Below are 21,006 nucleotides of genomic sequence, written 5' to 3'. Positions count from 1 at the left end.
AGGATTAAAAAGTCCAAAGATAAGCTAGTCATCAGGTGATGTCTGATCAGGGCACTGGCTCCATTTCTTTGCTGTTTTCAGTTATTCTCTCCTCTGTGAATGTTTTTCCTTCATGATAGTCAGCTGGCTGTGTCAGTTCATGCCTCACACCTGCGTACCACACCACCCAGAGCAGTCTTCAGACAAAAGTCTCACCAGTCACCATGGGAACACGAGGGCTGTGAGCTGATGGCCTTAGACCTAAGTTAAGGCCAGTCCCTAAATTGAGGCAAAGGGATAAAACTGTGGTGGGGCCTCAGCCAGTCCTGGCCCATTCCCAGAGCTGGAACAGAATTAGTCCTACCCAAACCTCATGTCTACAACCAGTGAAGCAGGGAATTACCACACCCACCAAACCTTATTACAATTTCACATTATAAGAAACACTAATAGCAACTTTTCTTTCACTTAATAATGGAAATAAATGTAAAATATGTATTAGTTTCTAATTACTACAGATATAGTGGCTTAAAACAGCACTGGTTTATTAATAGTTCTGGAGATCAGAAATACAAAATGCATCTCAGTGGGCTAAAAATCCACGTGTTGGCAGGGCTGCATTCCTTCTCTAGGCTCTGGGAGAAAATTCATTTCCTTGCCTTTTCCCCCTTCTAGAGACTGCCCGTATTCCTTGGCCCACGGCCCCTTCCATCTTCAGAACCAGCAATCACAGAACTCTCCACTTCTGTCATCACGTCTCTTTCTCGACTCTGACTCTCCTGCCTCCCTCTTTCACTTACAAGGACCCCTGTGCTTACATCGGGCGCAGCCACACAAGCCAAGATAATCTCCTCCTCTCTAGATCCTTACCTTACTCACATCTGCAAAATCCCTTTTGCCACGTGAGGTAACATGTTCACAGGTTCCGAGGGTTAGAATGCAGACATCTTTTGGGGGCCGTTATTCTACCTGCCACAATGGATGTAAATCCAGGCTTTCTAGATTACAGACGTTTGTTATTTTGGGAAACTTCACATTTGTATCTAATACATGGTGAGCTTTACATAGGTGTCTTTCAAAATATAGGAACTATTAATTAAATCATTTGATTATCAAGTTATTTGTTCCTTCTAAACCTTTAAGTTAGATTGTCTACTTTTTTCCTTGAACATCAAAATTGGATTGGCGTACAGTTATTTTCAGAGGTGTAGCTGAATGTTGATTAGCCGGGGAGGAAAGTGTTCAAACAAACTGGAAAATATTTTTGTGCAAATTAGCATCTCTCCTAATCGTAGATCTAGCTGAATTTTTGCCTCAAAATCAGAAGAGCACCCTCTGCCCTAGCCCTGAAATCACTTTCCTTTGTCTTTCCACTTTTATCTCGGCTGTCGTCACTAAAGGTATAGCAGTGGCAGTCACCATTGCTTTCCCCCCATCCCTCTTCCAGCTCTCTCGCCACTGTTGTCCGTATCTGCCCTCTTTAAAGTCCACAGGCAGCAATAATGAAGGCAGGTGTGCTTGTTGTAATTATCTGTACGACAACAACTGTAAACGGTCTGTGATTTTACCCTGCTTGCAAGCTAATAAGCTAGCCAGTTATTGTTTCATGGGTGCTCGTAGAAGATATAAAACTCCCAGATCAGGCACAAAATACTTGATGACTAGTGACACCTACAGCAGCCTGGGCATGGTATTGGTGTCAGTTCCACGTCCTCTGAGTCCCATGGAGGTGACACAGTGGGCCTAGTGGATTCACGCACGTGCTGTGGGTTGTGTTACAAGAGAAGAATACTCTAAGAAGAGCCTGGGCACCCACTCCTTTACGGCAGCCTATGAGAAGCCTGCTTTTTGTTTCAGAGGAGAGATTACATCATCCCTCAAGCTTGCACACTGCAACATAGCCTTAGAATTGGCCCAGGTAAAAAGCGGTCAGGGCCTTGCAATTCTGGGGTACCCAGGAAGAATATACAGGGATACTGAGGGCCTGTGGCAAATTGCTTCTCCCAACGCCATATACTTTAGGCAACCGCCCTTTTCTCTCAGGTATTAGCAACAATAGAATTGCTTCCTAATCCTCTATTTCCAAAGCTCTGTCCTTTTGGCTGTTTTTCACATTGGGTGGTACCATTCTTAGAATCCTCTGAATATACAGTCATACACCGCATAACGATGTTTCAGTCAACGACGGACCGCATGTGCAATGGTGTCCCCATAAGATTAGTACCATATAGCCTAGGTGTGTGGTAGGCTATACCATCTAGATTTGTGTAAGTACACTCTACGATGTTTACACAATGGCGAAATTGCCTAAGGACACATTTCTCAGAACGTATCTTCATCATTAAGCAATGCGTGACTATACATATTTTGTCTAAATTTTCACTTTAAATAATTTAAAAGAAAAACATGTATCAAGGCCTTTGGATATATAAAACTCAGTGATCTATGGTTTCCAAGTTATGTTATCTTTGAAGTATCCCCTGAGTGACAGAGAACTAAGTTATTACACCATGAGTATTACCAGTGTTTTAAATGACAGGGAAAATATGGTGGTGGGTTGAACTGAAACCCAAAGAAAGATTATGTAAAGAAGTGAGTCTTAATCTTTTTTGGGTCAAGAATATCTTCCTCTAGAAATAACATAGATAAAGACTCATAAAATTTTGTCTACAGCTTCAGGGGGTGCCCATGCAAAATGAAACTCCTAAGGCTAAGTAGTTAACAGATGGTTTGAAGGAAATTTAAACAAACATCTTAAATAATTTGCACTTGCCTTTTCTTTCTGTTACAACACAGAGATGGTCATCCAGTGTTCCCAAGTTCCAGGAGGTCTGCTGTTTCAACTCCGAAGTCAACCCAAGCCAATGGTACGAATACATTCATTTTATGACACAAGTAGTTATGGAGAGGTAACTATTTTTTTCCCCAAAAGCAAGTTTGGAAACTATCATTAAAATGTTTTTATTGCTCTATCAGAGTGTTTACAGGGTCTCTGTAAGTGAAAAAATTACATTTAAATAAAAGCATCTCTAAAATTCAGTGTATAATGGGAAATAGTAGAGCAGCGTGGACCCTGGGATTTGGAGCCAGATAGACCTGAGTTTCTGCATCCTGTGTGATGGTAGCAAGTTACTTGATGCATATCTAAGCCTCTATTTCCTACCAGTAAAATAAGAACGTTATTAATATCTACTTTGTAAGATTATAATGAGGCATAAATACAAATTAATTCATGTGAAACACTTATCACAGTGATTGTCACATAATAATTTATTCAGTCAGTCATTGAATTTCTTCTCTGTGGCAGGCACTGTTCTGGGCATTGTGAATATGACAATGAGTAAACAAAGTGTCTTCTTACATTCCAGCATAATAGTAGAAATTGTAGTATTAGTAGTTGCAGCAGCAGTTAATGTTAATTTAATGCATATTCTGCGCTAAGCATTCTTGTAAGTGCTTTAGTCCTCACAACAACAGCCCTGTGAGACTAGAGTTACTATTATCCTCCTTTTATAGAAGGGGAAAGTGAGGCACAGAGAAGTTTGATAGCTTGCCCAAGCTCACAGAGTTGATAAATGGTAGAATCAGAACTTGATCCTAGGATGTCTGACTCCATGCTGTCATTTACATATTCAGGCTCAGTAAGTGTAGCTTTTAGTGCTAATATTAATATAATAAGAAGAATGTTGGGCACAGGGGAATGTGGTTGAAAGTGGTGTTTTTGTAATGTAAATCCAGTACTTCGTACATAACCAGACTTTTAGGTTATCAGGCAGTGGTATCTAAATACCAAAAGCAGCTGAAAGAAATCTCACTATTGCAGTTTCAGTTTGATTATCTTCTAAAAGCTAAAGCACATCTGTTACTGTCCTTCTCTATTGTTGGCTTGAGTGCCTTGAGTGTCCTGCTTGCTGCTCTCTCCTGGTTCCAGTTCATGTTAGAGTCAGACCATGTCACACAGAATAATCAGGAGAGCATTTTTCTAGTGACCTCTGGGAGGACTCTTGTTTATAACTTTCAAAGCTAGAGGGAGTAGCTGTGCCTTGCCCCTAGTGTAGAAACTGCCTAGTGATCCGTCTTTACCGGATTCTTGGACTTAATTCCCATAGAACTAATTTCTTTATGAGTTCTGACAATCATGTAGTATCAATAATAGGAACTCTCTTATAGGGATGGGAATGTAAAATGGTACAACCAGTTTGAAAATTTCTTAAAAATTTAAACATATACCACCATATGTTCCAGCCATTTCCACTCCTATTTATTTACTCAAGAGAAAGGAGAGCATATATACATACACAAAAGCGTGTACAATAATGTTTTTAGGGGCCGGCCCAGTGGCACAGCGGTTAAGTGCGCACGTTCTGTTTCTCGGCGGCCTGGAGTTCCGCCACTTGGCAAAAGCCATGCTGTGGTAGGCATCCCACATATAAAATAGAGGAAGATGGGCAGTGTAGTATACTATTCCAGTGTGATTTTTTTTTGAACTAGTGGTTGATTATTGGTATACTTTCTCATTACTTTTCCTAAGAGTTTAATAATGAATTATATTTCCTGAAAGTAATATTAAATGGCATTCTTGGGCTTTTTGTAATATCATCCACATAATTATAGAAATTTATCCCTGAAAATTCTATCCCAACCTTCCTCTTTCTAAGTGGAATTATTCTTAGGTCATTCTCAAATAGAAGTCCTTGCATACACTTACCTCTATTTCTTTTTTTTTCTTCTCCTTTCTTTCTGTTTAACTTTTCTAAACTCTACCATATCTGTCAAATCTCTTGAAAACATAATTTAATGAGTCAAATTACTTTCAAATTGTTTTCACTGTAAGACAATCTCACTTTAATGTATGTATTGATTTTTTGTTCTAATGGCTAAGAATAAAAATAAACATTTGTTTTAGACATGCATTAAAAGTCCTTTCTAGGGGCCAGCCCAGTGGCGCAGCACTTAAGTGCGCACGTTCCACTTCAGCAGCCCGGGGTTCGCCGGTTCGGATCCCGGGTACCAACATGACACTGCTCAGAAGGCCATGCTGTGATAGGCGTCCCACGTATAAAGTAGAGAAAGACGGGCACGGATGTTAGCTCAGGGCCAGTCTTCCTCAGCAAAAGGAGGAGGATTGGCAGCAGATGTTAGCTCAGGGCTAATCTTCCTCAAAAAAAAAAAGTCCTTTCCAGTTGTATTCATAACTTATTTTACTGTGTTAAATTGATTGCCTTTATGAAATGGGATAAAAGTCTTGCTCTCTTCCCTTAAATAGTAAAGTGAATATAGTTCAGCACCTGTAATGTCTCTTCCCTCCGGTTGGGATAATTTATATTCAATATCCCACACTAGAACTTTTCAGCCCAAAATGAGCTTTTATGCACACTATTTTAAGAAATTGGCTTTTTCCTTGGAATAATCCCTTCTCCAATATTTGATTCTGCCAGTTGGTTTTGAATCACTTTGTGATACACTTCTCTTAGTGTACTAATGCAATAAGAACATGCACAGCAGTGTGGGTTTGCTTGCGTTATTGTGATGTCCCTGTTGTGGTTCTGACTGGCTCATCCCTTGCTTTCGGTGTTGTTCCTTTTAGGTCATCACACGGTGGAGCCTTGTGGCAAGCCTGCCCTCACTCCTAATAATTCATTCTCTAAGGTAAATAACCGGCTGCTTTCTGCATGTCATACGTCCTTATCTATGGCTTGTTTATGTCTTGAACAAAACTGTTTTCACATTTAAATATTTGCCCTTTTAGATGCGTGTATTGATAGTGGGAATATATTTTAGTGCACTAAAAGGCCTGCCCAAGTAAAACACCCAACGTAAAGCCCCACACAAGTAACTCTCCATCATTTGGCACCTACTCAGCTCTTAAATAAGCTAATTACTTACGTAGATAGCCTTAGTGCTGGGATTTTTTATTAATGTGCACAATTCTCTTGATTGTCTCTTAGATACCCAGAAGAGAAGAAAGTAATTGAAAGTGAAATTGGTCCTTTGGGTTAAGGTTGACCAGCAGTGACTGTCAAATGACAGCTCTCTGCTACTAGTGAGGAAAAACAGTAGCAGCAAAAGAAATAGGTTTACTTGCGTTTTGACATGTCGAAAGTGCTTTACCACATAATAATTTGAAAGAACCTACATCATGTAAGATTAGGGCAGAGAAATCTGGGGGTGACGTAACAAAAGTGTTTTAATGCGTAGCTACATTCCATGTCAGGCTCTCTTTAAGGCTACATGCATGCCCGTTTGTTTGGCTAACCGTTCTTTTTATGATTTTCTTTTGGCCTGTAATGTACATTCTAGAATGATCACAGCTGGATCTCCATGTTGTGGAATCATTTCATCTCCCACACATCCCATACAGTCCATTCTGAACCTCACTATTTGAATGTCTTCCCATGTAAAATCCAGAGCTGAGGCATTGCTGTCCTAGTAACCTGAAAATCTTACCGTCTCAGCAAGGTTTCTGGACATGAGCTGCGTTTAGTCTAGGAGGAGAAAATGAATGTAGTGACCAGAAGCCCAACATTCTGTGCCTTTCAGTTCACTACATTAATTCAAACTTGTGACGTGGTTTATTTAGCAAGTCCTGAAAAGATACTTCAGCAGAAGAATTCCAAGGCAGAAATGATCAGGACAGGAAAATAAAACTTTGTTGGTATTTGTATGTTTGTGGATTGAGATTCGGCAGCACTTGCTGTTCTCTGTTTATTCATAAGGTCTCCAGTTTCAGAGAGCTGGAGCAACTGAATTTTCATATATTTCTAGTGTTAGTCATACGGTATAGTGCTTATTTTCAGCATGTTGTTGAAAGGGAGACAGGTTTCTGTTTCTGTTTAAATTAACATAAAACCCTAGAAACTAGGACTTTGTTTTCATGGTTGCAAACATTTTTTGTTAGAGTTAAAATCTTCCAGGAAGTCTCTCAGACAACATTCTGTCCTTGAATCCTAATGTCTGCACTATGAATTTCTCATGAAAATTGAAGTGTCACAGTCCAGCGACACTGTTTAACATTCTGTAACCACTCTTTTGAAGAAATAATATTTTGGAGAAATAACGGATTTGGATCCTGGGCGTGGACCTACATACCTCTCATCCAGCCATGCTGTGGCAGCGTCCCACATAGAAAATAGAGGAATGTTGGCACAGATGTTAGCTCAAGGACAATCTTCCTCACCAAAAAAAGAAAGAAAAGAAAAAGTAAAATCTTCAGAGTAAATCACTTTTATTTGTATAAAATTATTTTAATTTATTCTAATCATTTAATTTTGCATTTTTGCCCAAATCGTTTTTCTTTTAATAGGCTATGCATCATGAAGTGCTTTATAATTTTACTATTAAATTATAAAATTACATTCTATTTAATAATTACTTTATAGTTAGGAACTCATTGTTATTTTTCTTAAGTTGAGATGAAATTTAGACTAGATTTGAAAATCTTCATACCTAACAGTTGATCAGGTACCTGTACTGGAGTCTATGTCCGTGTAACAGCTTCACAAATACTTAAAAGATTGATTTTTTTTTTTTCTTTTCCCTCAACTTCTAAATTTAGTAATCCCATTAAACTTTTCTAAAAAGCTCTATGGAAGACAAGTCACATAAAATATGCCTCAAAAATGAGGTTTCTGCAGTCAAATAAGGTTAGGAAATACTATATAACAGATTTCTCTTTTGCCAACTCAATTTACATTAGCGTTGTGATAATTCTTGGAATAAAAGTATTGATTTAATGTTGTGTAATCTAGTGTTTCCAGACATGTTTGATGACAGAAAGTTTCATCCCCTTTGCACTTTTCATTGCACTATTTCCTAGAAACACTGATCTAAGGTGGGGAGATAGGAAATGGATTTCGTGCTAAGGAGGAAGGGGAGAAGGACAGAGAGGAGCACTGTGCAGACCCTCCTTAATCCTGGAAGTTAGTAAAATAGGAAACTAATGATTTGCTTTGAATTTATGTTTTAGGTTAATGGGGAAGAAATAATTGAAGTTTTGTGCCCTGAAGTAAAAAGCTCTACTTATCAGATGAAGGGATCAGCAAATTTGAGTCTCTCCAAAGATAGTTTTCCAGATCAGTCATCCAGTTACTCTAAATGCCCTAATAATTCAGGTAATAAAGATATCTTAGGTATCTTCTCTATGTGCCTTACATGTTCCTATGGCTTTAAAAGGGAAGATTATTGTTCCAGAAATAAAAGAACAATGTAATATTAATTATTGTTGACTGTATTACTGCACATATGTCTAGTATTCCTTCTCATCTCTAAGTTTAAAACTATTTTTAGATGATTGAAAAGATAGCTGTTTTGCTTGGTAATGTTCTTGTATTCTTTGAAGCAGCAATTCACAGGCTACCAAATAATTTAGAAGATTTTTCTTGGGTATGTTTGGACTACTCTGTTAGATCCTTAATCTTTGTAACATAATCTCTTTAGTTGAATTTCTTTCATGAGTTAATAATTTGGGATTATTTTAAGAAAATAAGCTTTAAACTATTAATGTCTTTTGGAAAGGTGTATCACAGGCATTGGTTTTGGCTTATTTTTGTCCGTTGCATCTGTGTGGTGGTGTGTCCTAGCAGCCAGAGAAATTCTAGAAGTAACAACAACGAGGTCCCGTCAGCGTAATCTGCTTTCCAGTCATGGCTGCTTTTCAAAGTAGATGCTTAAAATTTGAAAGACCTAGTATATTCTGTTTGACACATTGTCTCTTTCTCGTATCAATATTTTTAAGTAAAACTCCATGTAAATTACTGTTTTTCAAGAATCTGATATACAAGAAGATGACATTTGTGATGATCCTCAAGAAGCTGAAGTTATCCAGTCTCTGCTGGATGTCGTGGATGAGGAAGCCCAGAACCTTTTAAACCAAAATAGTGGAGCAGGAGATGCCTGTGCTCCAGGTAGATGAACCACAATGAATACGTTGATACACTAAGGAGAACAGGAAGGCCTCTAGGGAGCATTTTAATTCCTCTTGGCCTGTTCATTTCTCTCCCAGGTGCAATGAAAGCCAATGAGAAGTTATCTGAAGAGAGAACAGAAGATACAGACTGTGATGATTCACCTTTACCTCAAGATTTTATGGAGGTAAGGATACCTAGATAAACACTGTGCTATATTTTGTTAGAATTATATATCTCCTCACTTAAAACTTCCTTTCTCTGCTGAGGTCTTACCTCTGCCTACCTCCCAATTCCCCTCCTAGACGTGAGGTAAAGATAATATCCCCGTGGCTGGTTAGTAACCTCAGTAAGAGCTAGAACGGATGTCATTTACTCATTTTAGAGAAAGAACTTACCTTTACATCTCTTTTGGTGAAGGTGTCCATTCAGGAAAAGAAGATAAAAAAAAATCTTGGTGTTTTTTTTTTTAATCTTTAGTTATTTTTACACCAAATAAAAGTTGACAATTCCAAGATCCCATTCCAGTTAATACGTAACCTAGGTAGAAAACTTGATTTTTATCCTTGAATGCTCCCTCCTGCCCCTCATGGGTCCTTGGTCTTAATTATCATGGAAACATCTAGTTTTTCCAATTATTCCATGGCTTTTGCTGCGATTCCTCTGAGATTTTAGTTGAAATTTGTTTTAAAAGACTTGGACAACTGACTGATTCCTAATAGACTAGAATAGTTGGATTCAAACTAATAAGAATAAGGTGTGCAGGAATTAGTGCTCAATATATATTATATGAGTGTATTGAAATCTTAAAAACAGAAGTTGGAACCACCAAGATCATTTCGTGTTTTACTAAAAAATTACATGTAGAGGGAAAAGAAGGGAATTTCATTTATTACATTTAAAAGTCATTTTATCCTGGTAAAAGAATTATTACTCAAGTTTCCTCAAACAAAAAAAAAAGAAAGTTTAAAAAAAGTATTGATAGACTTTTCAAATTCTTATTTAAGACTTTAAGATTTCAGATCTTCTGGGACATCGAGCTAAGAAAAAGCATGAAAAGGTGGATAAATTATATGTAAGGCTGTTCAAACTAGGCATCATCCTGTTTCTATAAATCTGGTCTGGCTCAGTATTGTAGGATAATTTCCCTCACAATTGTTACTCTTCCTACTGAACATATTCAAAATTGTCAAAACCAAGCTGGTTTGGATTCTTACAGTAGTTACCAGGCACGTACCCACACACAATCTCATATACATGTGATTATGTTCATTAAACATCTAAAAATAATGTGTATAAATACAAGGAAACTTACATCCATTGACTATGTGTGTCTTAGTCTAAAAAATGATTACACAAATATCGAGTATCTCAAACTGTATCATACTGTAGTGGTTTTGCTTAAGATGTTCTTTCGTACTATCAGAATATTAATAATTATAAGGACAATAAGCTCTTTGAACAAGATTTTCTGAACATTTTAAGTCATACTAACTTTAATTATATTTTTCTTAATAATAATATTTAAAGTGCCTCTTGTATGTTCTGAAGTCTCTTTTAACTAAGAAAATAAAAATCTTTAATCTCCATCTTTAAAATGTATCCAATACCTTTTCTTTAAAAAAAAACCTTGTTAACATAATGTAGATTCTCATTTATACTAAGCTATAATAACAAAAGTTTATACCAGACAAATTCATTCAAGTTGCTTTTTTGTTGTTTTGATTATGAAAATACTACATCCTCATTGTAAAAAATCTCTTCCGACAGAATCGTCTAAAAATGCAGGTTCCTTTTTTGACCCGTCCCCCATCTTCACCTGAGGTAGCTATTGTTAACAGTTTAGTTTTTGCCCTTCCATCATGCTTATGAAAACGTAGGATTTATATACAGTCATGTGCCACATAGCAGCGTTTTGGTCAACAATGGACCACGTACACAGTGGTGGCCCCGTCAGATTAGTACCATACGGCCTAGGTGTGGAGTAGCCCATATTATCTAAGTTTGTATCGTACACTCTGTGATGTTCACACGACGAAACTGCCTTATGACACATTTCTCAGAATGTATCCCTGTCATTAAGGGACACATGGCTATACTTATGTAATTTTTTTTAGTATAAATTTTATCACATGGTTCTAAATTTGGTTCTCACTTTACAATTGATCATTACCCTCTTTCCACATGAGTGCATAAAAATCTGCCTGAAACTTTTTAGGCCTTCCTGTTATTCTATTGCATAGATATACCATGATTTATTAAATTGGCTATCTACTGAATTTTAAATTTCTTACTATAAACCACAGTGCAACCATGATCCCTATTTCTCTATACTGTAAACTCTCAGGCCTCCCTGACAGAATTGATTTTACAAAATGTAAATGATTTGTCTGCTCTGACTACTTCTCCATAGACTCTACTTCCTATTTCCTATTCTTCCCTCATTCCTGTTTCCCAGCCCTCCTTGCTCCCGCCCCTCACCCTGGGATTTCAAAGGTTTATGTTATTTCTCTGGTTCCTGCTGGCGTTTGAGTTTGCAGTCTGTCCTAGTCTGCCTGGGCTGCCATAACGAAATACCATGCACTGAGTACCTTAAAAGACAGAAATTTATTTTCTCCCAGTTCTGGAGGCTGGCAGTGCCAGATTAGGGTTGGTTTCTGGTGAGGCCTCTCTCTGTGGCTTGCAGATGGCCGCCTTCTCACTGTGTCCTTACGTGGCCTTCCCTTTCTGTGCGTGCGCTCACGGTGTCTCCTCTTCTTTTAGGGACACCAGTCTTACTGAATTAAAGCCCATCCACATGACCTCATTTAGCCTTAATTACCTCCATAAGACCTCCGCTCCAAATACCGTCACATTGAGGAATAGGGCTTCAGCCTGTGAATTTTGGGGGGATACAGTTCAGTCCATAACACCGTCTTTGCTTTAACCAGTTATAAAATTTAATTAAATAAAATTTCATTCACAAGAACAACAAAACAAAAGCCTAAGCATAAATTCAACCAAAAATGTACAAGATTATATTATGAAAACTTTAAAACTCTACAAAGAAGCATAAAAGAAGTATGAAAAATATTTCTTGTTCTTTATTAGAAAAACCTAAAATTTAAATTCCTGCTCGATTCACAAAGAAACTAAATATGATCTCATAAAATATTTTGACTTTTTTTTTTTAATGAGAGGCAGAGTAGCTTGTTAAAATGGTTCTAAAGTTCACATGGAAGAATTAAGATGTAAAACTACCCAGGGCAAATCTAAAAATTAAGGTTTGTGGAGGGAGAATATCCTCCCAGTTATAAGAAATACAAGTTGTCCTGCCACCAAATTACAGATAGATCCCACAAATTTATGCCTTGAGAATTCAAGATGTTTAAGACCAAATATTTTGGGCCAGTCCATTCTTAAAAATAGTAAATTAGCAACTTGAATAGATGAGAATTCTGCTTTGGAAGAGGTTTTGACTAATGGTAAACAGAACAAAGTGAAAAAACAGATTTAAGAAAAAAAGAAGACAAGGTACTAAGATAAAAACATGAGGAAGTTTCATTTGTATCAAACTCTAAATGTGTTAAAATCACTATGGAAATTATAAGCAGACAAATTCAAAAGAGACAAATATAACTAATCTCCATAGCCAGAAGGAAGGCTGAGCCAGTATTCTGGAAAAGTTTTCTGTTTTGTCTTATATTTCTAGAACATTGCCTACATTTCAGTAATTTAAAAAGTTCCTTAGAACTTCTGAAAATGCTCAGTGTTTTGTAAGTGCACCACACTGGGATCACCCTAAACAAATTGTAGGTTATTTACTGAATTGATTCTTAACAGGATATTCTACAGCCCTGAAAGTTTTACCATGTGCCAAACGTTAAGCTGCTAATCGTTGGTATTATAAAGAGTATAGAAGTGTCTTTCTTAAAAGGAGAGATTATCCCTCTGGTAGTTAGATGTGCACAGTCATCAAATTTGTCACTTTATTGCAACTGTCTCTACACTTGACTTCCTCTTAGTGAAGCACCTCAGACCAAAGTCTGTCTTATTTGTGAATGAACGAATGAATGCCGACATTATTGTAAATTATTGTCTAAAGTTTCAAACTGTTCACTTAGCTATTGCTGAACTTGTTTGACTGCTTATGGTGTATCTCCACCATAACAGGGTAAGAAGGGACGTCGGGGTTTCTGTCCTAAATTTTGCTTGTACAGTCTAGCAGTCAATTTGGGAGATATACACATGTAAATAAGTAAATGTAATTTTAAAAAACTATAATAAAAACGTATCCTGATAATGTTTATATGGAGTTCAGAGAGAGTTATAAAGAATTGGGGAACGATAGGGGCTACACAGGAGTAGGTATGTATGGTTATTAAAACTTCCTAGAGAATTAGCATTTTAAAGATAATTAATAGGTGAGATAAGATAAGGGAAAGCATGCCATACAGAGATGCTGCTTAGCAAAGACCTGAAGTCTGGATCAGCCTGGACCATTCAGGGAACTAAATAATTGCAAGTAGGGTATCACCTGGTATCTTGAAAGCTAAGGCTGAAGAGATAGGCAGGGATGAGGTCATGAAGTGACTTAGACACCATGCCAAGGAATTTGGTCTTTCCACATCTCGGAGCGAGCAACTTTCCTGAAAGCGAGAAGTGCTGAAGAGCCAGGACGAAGAGAAGAAAGGCACGTCCTCTGAAGACATGGCGTTGCTGTGCTGAAGTGCATCAGGATGCTTCCTGTGTTATTTGTAATTCTGGTTATTCTAAAAAAATTTTTTAATGAAAAACTTTCAGTACCTTCCCATCACCTATAAGATAATCCTGCTTTTAGGATCCAGGCAAGGCTGCCTTTATGAGCAGTTACCCAGTGCAGTCACACACAGCCCAGTGCTTAGAAGGGCTCCATACTTATTTATAAAATAATGCTGTGCCATCACTGTCTTGAAATTCTTAATAACTTTTTAGCAAGAGATCCCATATTTTCATTTGGCACTGGGCGTTACAAGTTATGTAGCTGTTCCTGGATCCAGGAGATAGCTCCTTTACTCTTCAAGTTGCTGGATCTGGATTCTTTGAGCAATAGGATTGCAAACTAACCTTGAAATGGCTGGCCATGATAAAAATTTTAAACCTTTTCCTTGAGACAGTACTATAGCTGTCTCCACTTGCAAAGAGCCTACCACCCAGAATGAGGAGACTGAGGCCAATCTCCTTAACCCCGCCCTCCCCAAAACACAGGTGAACTTTGCAAAAATAGTTGGAAATCAGTTAATACAAGTATCACTGTAGTTTATTTCCGGTTGGGCTTTCTCTTACTGTTTTAATGTTAATAATAGCGTTTGACCCTTATAAAAGACTTTATACTTTTCAAAATTATTGCACACATAGTAGATTCTGAGACCAGGGTTATGATGGGAAATAAGAAATCCAAATGACTTTACTTGGGGAAAAAAATTTAACCCAGGCTAAAATTATCACCTTCTACAAACAGATAAGGTCTAAGAAGCTTCCTTTTAGTTGTCAGTGGATAAAAATAACCTACTTTTTTTCTTCCTCCATAGAAGTTCTGCATCTCCCTCAAGTAAATTGAAATTGCTATCAGAATAACTTTATTGTAAACTTTTTAACCTACAAAGTCTGTAACTGGAAGGTCATATTAAAGGTTTATATTTTTGTTAAGTAAAGGAGACAGCCTTCTATGGCTCAGGCATGAGCATGTATGGGCACAAAGTGGTAAACAGACATAATTCCTGTCCCCAGGGAGCTTACAGTCTAAAAGTATCTTCCATAGGAAGAGCTTTGTGGTGAAAAGAGATGAGTGACTTTGGAGAACTGAAAGACAGAACCATGGGTTTGAAGCCTGTTAAGTGAAGAGGACAGTAAAACCAGAGAGATATGGGTTATAGAGGTGGACAGAGGCCAGATAATTCAGAGTCTTGAAATGAAAAGAATTTCCCATTTGTTAAAATAATTTGTCCTGATAAAGATTGAAATGTAAGATTTACTAACCATGTAAGAATGCAACTTGGCATCTCCTTCTAATTGTAGCTAACCGCTCCTGCAGTATTTGGGTCTCTGAGCACCATACTCAGTTAAAGTGCGGGCTGATTGATCTGTGTTCCCTGTGGAGAGACCCCTCACGTTAGTAATAAAAAGGCAAAATAATTTAACACATTGGAAATTACCAAGATTTTTCTTGAGTGCCCATTTTCAGATTTTAAAGTTGAAGTAGTATAAAAACATATGCTAAATATGCATATCTAAATAATTGTTACTTTAGATTTTCATTTTGCTTTCTCCTTATGTCTGTACCATTAATATCCCTTAATACTAATTATTATACCATTAATAACCCTTAATATAATATTAATGTACCGTTAATATTATATAAGAAATGAGAAGTCAAGGTGCATGTGAAGGTGAGGCACTGGAACCTGCAGAAACTCCTGGGCCCTGAAGACGCCTCAGCCGCAGTTTGACATGTATTAATTCAATGTCACATGTGTCTTTGTAATATGAGGATGAGCAATAACAGTAAATACAGGAAATAACAGGAAAAATTGAGTATTATGAGATTGATTTTTTTATAATGGGTTAATTTCATTTTGATTTGTTTTCATTATAGTCTACCAAAATGAATGGCTGTGAAGGATGTTGTGAAGAAAAAGTAAAAAGTGAAAGGTAAGAAAATAATTTTTTCAGAAAATTTTGTAAAGTATAATAATTCCATTCTTTTTTAGAAGTCCTCTGAAGATTCCATTTAGATGTTGCTTTTAAAATTAATTTGTTCTTTTCTACTAAAATGAGAATTGAGTAAATTATGGAACCATAGTTGAATATTAAGAATGTTTTAAAATTATTGTTACAAGGAGGTTCTAGTGACATATGAAAGTGTTTTTGTTATAACATTGCTCCAAAAAAGCAGTATTCTCTTAACCATGGGGAAAAAAATGGAAGAAAGGTCTAAAAGGAAATGTGCCAACAATGATGATAGTAATCTTCTCCTGATAGGATTAAAGGTGACAAATTTTTCTGTTTCTCTATTCTTCTATACTTTACAATTTTTTTCTCTAATAAAATAAAACCAGAGAAGATAAGAAACATTTCTAAATCACCCAAGTTTTTTTCTTTTTGAAAACAGTTTCTAATATAAAATAAGATTTTTTTGTAACACTAAACGGTGTATCAGGAAAAATTATCTGTATATTGTTGGCCAACAAAGTGGTTGTCATAAATTTTGCTTCATATTAGATAATGACCAAACAGTCAAAGGGAGCTATTTGCGTTTTCCCAGACAAGCAAATTGACAGTGAATTTTTCACTAAGTGGAGTTAGACAAGGGTGTACCTATTATTAATGTAGAAATGCATACAGTTTTATACTTAAAAGATTTGCAGGTATCTGGGCCAGCTGCCAGTAAATGTAAAGATACAGGCTCTGCCCTGCTTGGGAGGGGAAGGGGGAGAGGGAAGGAAAGGTAAATTAGTGTTAATTTCTTTGGGTACAGTTGGAAACACTATTAACATACAAATTTTATTTGCATGTTACTAATTCTTGGTATACTTTTTTTCAATTTTAACATCTCTGAAATCATGAAGAGTCTTAAAATTCCAGCCATCGATATTATTTCTTTCTTAATGCAAACAAAATAATAGCGTACCTTACAATGATGAGTATCATAGATTCAAGGAACTGTGGTACATACCCTTTGACCTAGCAATTTTATTTCTAGAAATTGGTCTCACTACCATATGTGTACAAAGATATTTCTACAAGAATATTCATTGCCACCTTGTTTATAGTAGTAAAAAACCATAATAGACACAAAATAAATTAGTGTGTACTGTACTCGTACAATGAAATACTAAGCAGTTGTGCAGAAGAATGAGAAAGAAGGAATGCCTGATGGAAGGATTTCGAAAATACATCCTTGCAGACAAAGTATACTTACTAGAAGACAAAAACAACCTCATGGATTCAGAACTTACAAATTAAATGTTAATTGTGACCCACAAGTAGTTGAAGCAGAGGAAAACATCTACCATAAAAGCAGTGTAATTGCTGCCCTGTTACTGACATTTTGGGAGCCTTAGTACATGTCCTGCTTTGATGGTGTGCACTAATGTCATCAGACAAACGGACTCTGCTTTGTTCCCCTGAATATCAGAAAGTAGAAAATGTATTCAGGCTTCTACATTTTCCTTTTTCATCTCGTCTTAGTACTAAACATTGTTCTCCTACCTAGTTTCGTTTCTAGCCATCCACCTTACCAGAGAGGTGGCATCTGCTATGCACCCCTAGAATAATGAGAACTTGTACTGAGTTTTATTACATTAAGTGAGTGCCCAAATACAGGAGTGTTCTTTTAGCCCTCAATGGTAGCAAAAGACTGATGTCATCCATAGGGACTTCTGTAAATAAATTAAGATACATTCATACAGTACAATAGTAGGCAACTGTTAAAAAAAATAAAAGAGAGAGCCAGCCCTGATGGCCTAGTGGTTAAAAGTTTGGCACTCTCACTGCTTCGGTGGCCCCAGTTAGTTTCCCGGTTGCAGAACCAGACCACCCGGCTGTCAGTAGCCATGCTGTGGCAGCAGCTCACATAGAAGAACTAGAAGGACTTACAACTAGGATATACACCCATGCACTGGGGCTTTGGAGATGGGGGAAAAAAATGAGGAAGATTCACAACAGATATTAGCTTAGGGCAAATCTTGCCATGCAAAAAAAAATGACACAATTGTAATCAGTCATCCATGTTAAAGGGTGGAAACAAACCACCACCTTCTCAATCCCCAAGAAGAATCCTTTGTCTAAGTTTTAGAGACTTGGGATTTTTTTTTTCCTCTGAGGAAGATTTGCCCTGAGCTAACATCTGTGCCAGTCTTACTCTATTTTGTATGTGAGCCGCCACCACAGCATGGCCACCACCGAGTGGTGTAGGTCCACACCCAGGAACCAAACCTAGGCTGCCGACGTGGAGCACGCCAAACTTAACCACTAGGCCACGGGGCCAGCCCCAAAGATGGGATTTGTTTGAGGATAAATATTAAGCTATTTTAAACAATTCTGTACCTCAGTTTAATTTACTTCTACCAATAAATTTTAAGAATTGTGGGCTTGAGTTTTTTTAGTCAGGTAATCTATTTTAAAATACCATAATAATTGTAGATGAAATAACTTGTTTGAAGACATAATACTTAGATTTATTTCAGCGAAGATTATATGAAGAAAATAGTACAAATGTGTTTTGTTGTCATAGCTTAATTCCGAAATCACAGGAAAGGAAGACTGATGATGAAATAACATGGGGAAGCGATGAATTGCCAACAGAAACAACAAACCATGAAGATTCCGAGAAAGGCAAGAATTTTATTAGCAATTTTTTTCGTCAAAATGGATAGAAAAATTGTGTTTGAAAATTACAATTTTCAGAATATATGGATCTGTTATTTCACCATATGTGTGCACTCTGTGGTTCTATATGTAAAGTTAGTCACATAGACAAACATCAGCATTCATTTATATAACCAGATATTGCACAGTTATAGGCTAAAATTCTCAGTGGCTTTGAGTAAAATGTGCAAATAAACATATAAAGACTTTAAATGGAAACACAAAGTCACATTTTGCCGTTTAGCCATTCTGGAATGAGAAGTCGGGGAGCACGTTTAGTTTATAGTAAAGTAGGTAGAATAGCTCAAAGATGGAAAATTATTACCCTGGAGTCTCAACTTCATTTTTAAGAGTGGAAGTCAGTTGATCTGTCCTGACTCTTCCTGCCTCTCTCATCTTATAACAGAGCCAGTGCAGAAATTAAGTTCTGTCCAGTGTTTCATGTCTCTTTTTTCATATAAGGAAATGTTATACTAATGCACTGAAAGAACATGGTTTTGTAATTTGAAATCTTAATTGTTAACAGAAATTAAAGAAGTTGAATTAATACTTTTTGATTTAGGGGCCAGCCCCATGGCCAAGTGGTTAGGTTTGTCTGCTCCGCTTTGGTGGCCCAGGGTTTCGCCAGTTCGGATCCTGGGCACGGACATGGCACCGCTTCTCAAGCCATGTTGAGGCAACGTCCCACATGCCGCAACTAGAAGGACCCACAACTAAAAAAATATATACAACTATGTACTGGGAGGCTTTGGGGAGAAGAAGGAAAAATAAAAAATTTAAAAAAAAAACCAACTTTTTGATTTAGGTAGACTGTTAGTGTCAATGACGGTGCTCCTGTCAACTCCTGTAGCTCATGCTCATCTCCCCAGCCTTTGAGCTCCTGTTCCATTCACACTGAGTTGTCTAAAACGTTTGCAGTTATTTCATATGAGTGAATTTTGTTTTCACAGCTAGGCTCCGCCCCAGCCAGATGTTCAGCTTCTTCAGGTGTCTTGTACAGCTTTGTGTCCCCACAGTGCCTAGCATTATTGCTGCCTCCATCGTAGCTGCATCATCAAAATGCCTTAAATAACAGATTGACATAATTAAAGCTGCACCTGTGCAGACTGTAGCAAGAAGTCTCTCCTACCTTTTCCTAGATATAGTTGCCTTCTGTTAGGAGCAGTTTCCATAGAACAGGTACTAAATTAGATGCGTGTCTCTTCTAAGACACTGATATCACTTGTTTGATAAACTCCTGAAGACCCCAGCATTTCGTGTGCATGAGGAAAGTTGTCACCTGCCAGAGGTACTGGTCCCTGAGATAGGAGCAGAAGGAATTTCAGCTACAGACAAAAAAAGGATTTTGTATCCCATTATGGGAAAAGGGTTGATGTGTTTTACATCCTCTTCTTGGAAAACGTTTACATGTATTTGGTTGTACATGGATAGTTGTATCACGTCAGGTGGAGGGAAAAGGAATTTCGGCAACAGACAAATGCGGGGTGGGGAGAGAGAGGAGACGTCAGTGTTTCTGGTGCAGTGTCGCATTGTGAGGAATCTCTGAAGCACCTCCCTTCATCTTTCCCCCATGTGCTTGGAAGAGAATTTAAATGCAGAGTAATAACAGGACTAGATACATTTTTGTCAAGAAAACAGTGCCATTTGAGTCAAGAAAAGTGAAAAGAAACAGTTTAAACTCTTTTAGAAACTGTAGGTAAATGAGAGCCAAGAGCCTTAAGAACTTGTGGAACAGTCAGTGAGGTGTTTCCTTAAAAGTTGGGTACAAGGGCCTTGCTGTGGCCAAGATATTCCTGTTTGATAGTAGTTATCTGCCTCCCTATTATTTCTATTGCCTTATCAATTCTAAAGACTCTCACTTTTGTAAAAATAGATGAGGTGAGAATAGGCTCCAGTTAGTTCCCTTATTGGCTAAATCAGTTCCGAGAGAAATCTGTTTACAAAATCAGCTGCTGTCTTCCGTTAGATCCCCCCTTCCTGAGCAGCGAGGAGCTCGCCGTGCTGCCCATCGTCAGGGTGCTCCCCTCGGGCCGCTACACTGGCTCCAAGCTGAAGGCAGTGCTCCGGATGTTGCGGGGTCTGCTGGACCAAGGCATCCCTTCTAAGGAGCTGGAGGTGAGTGGCTTCTGCCAGTGGTTCTCTCCCAAAGTTACATGCAAGGTTAGGAGAAATAGTGAGAATTTTGAAAATGTCCATTACTTTACTACTTTACTTCCAACTATAAGAGCACCATCTTGTCATATCTAGCAGTGAATTAATTTTTTGATTAGGACCCTAATAGTATTGATTTAAAGGGATCTCTTGAGCCACTTTCGAGCTGAGTAAATTTCCCTGAAGATCATCTTCCCTGCTTCATATGTAGGAACAAAGAGGGTTTTTAAAGAGTCAAGCGTCAATTCCAGTCACTCACTAAACTTCTCAGTTGATACACTGCAGGTGTGGTTCTTCATTAGCAACAGTTTCTGATTTAATACGGCTCCAAGAATGTGCCCCTCGGGTCAGAGCAGCAAAGGTTCAGAGCCCTTGCTCCCAGGATCCTGCTGGCACTATCCATATTTACCACTAGGCGAAAGAGAAACATAGCACCACTGTGGTTTGGGTTTACCCTGCCCGTCTCCTGCAAATCATCTGCTTACTTGCTTGCTTCCTGAGCCTTTTGAATCCACTGGAGTGAAAGGAGCTAATTTCGACTGAGAGCTTCTGTGGTGTGCTATGTGCTTTGTATTTAATGCTCAAA

The 21,006-nt window shown here is 37.7% G+C and overlaps 1 protein-coding gene across 5 annotated transcripts in view; it reads left to right on the top strand.

Moving 5' to 3' along the window:
* Positions 1-21,006, top strand: part of PTPN13 (protein tyrosine phosphatase non-receptor type 13) — a 204,103-nt gene that overhangs the window by 174,294 nt on the left and 8,803 nt on the right. For all 5 annotated transcript variants that reach the window (XM_070505408.1, XM_070505407.1, XM_070505405.1 and 2 more), the window contains 8 exons: positions 2,776-2,846; positions 5,567-5,628; positions 7,946-8,090; positions 8,745-8,882; positions 8,981-9,069; positions 15,496-15,551; positions 18,136-18,236; positions 20,236-20,384. In XM_070505408.1, coding sequence (XP_070361509.1) covers positions 2,776-2,846; positions 5,567-5,628; positions 7,946-8,090; positions 8,745-8,882; positions 8,981-9,069; positions 15,496-15,551; positions 18,136-18,236; positions 20,236-20,384 — 811 coding nt within the window. The remainder of the gene's footprint in view (positions 1-2,775; positions 2,847-5,566; positions 5,629-7,945; positions 8,091-8,744; positions 8,883-8,980; positions 9,070-15,495; positions 15,552-18,135; positions 18,237-20,235; positions 20,385-21,006) is intronic.

Source organism: Equus asinus, chromosome 3 (genome assembly GCF_041296235.1).
Source record: "Equus asinus isolate D_3611 breed Donkey chromosome 3, EquAss-T2T_v2, whole genome shotgun sequence".
NCBI lineage: Eukaryota > Metazoa > Chordata > Mammalia > Perissodactyla > Equidae > Equus > Equus asinus.
This window is presented reverse-complemented; position numbering and strand designations above follow the sequence as displayed.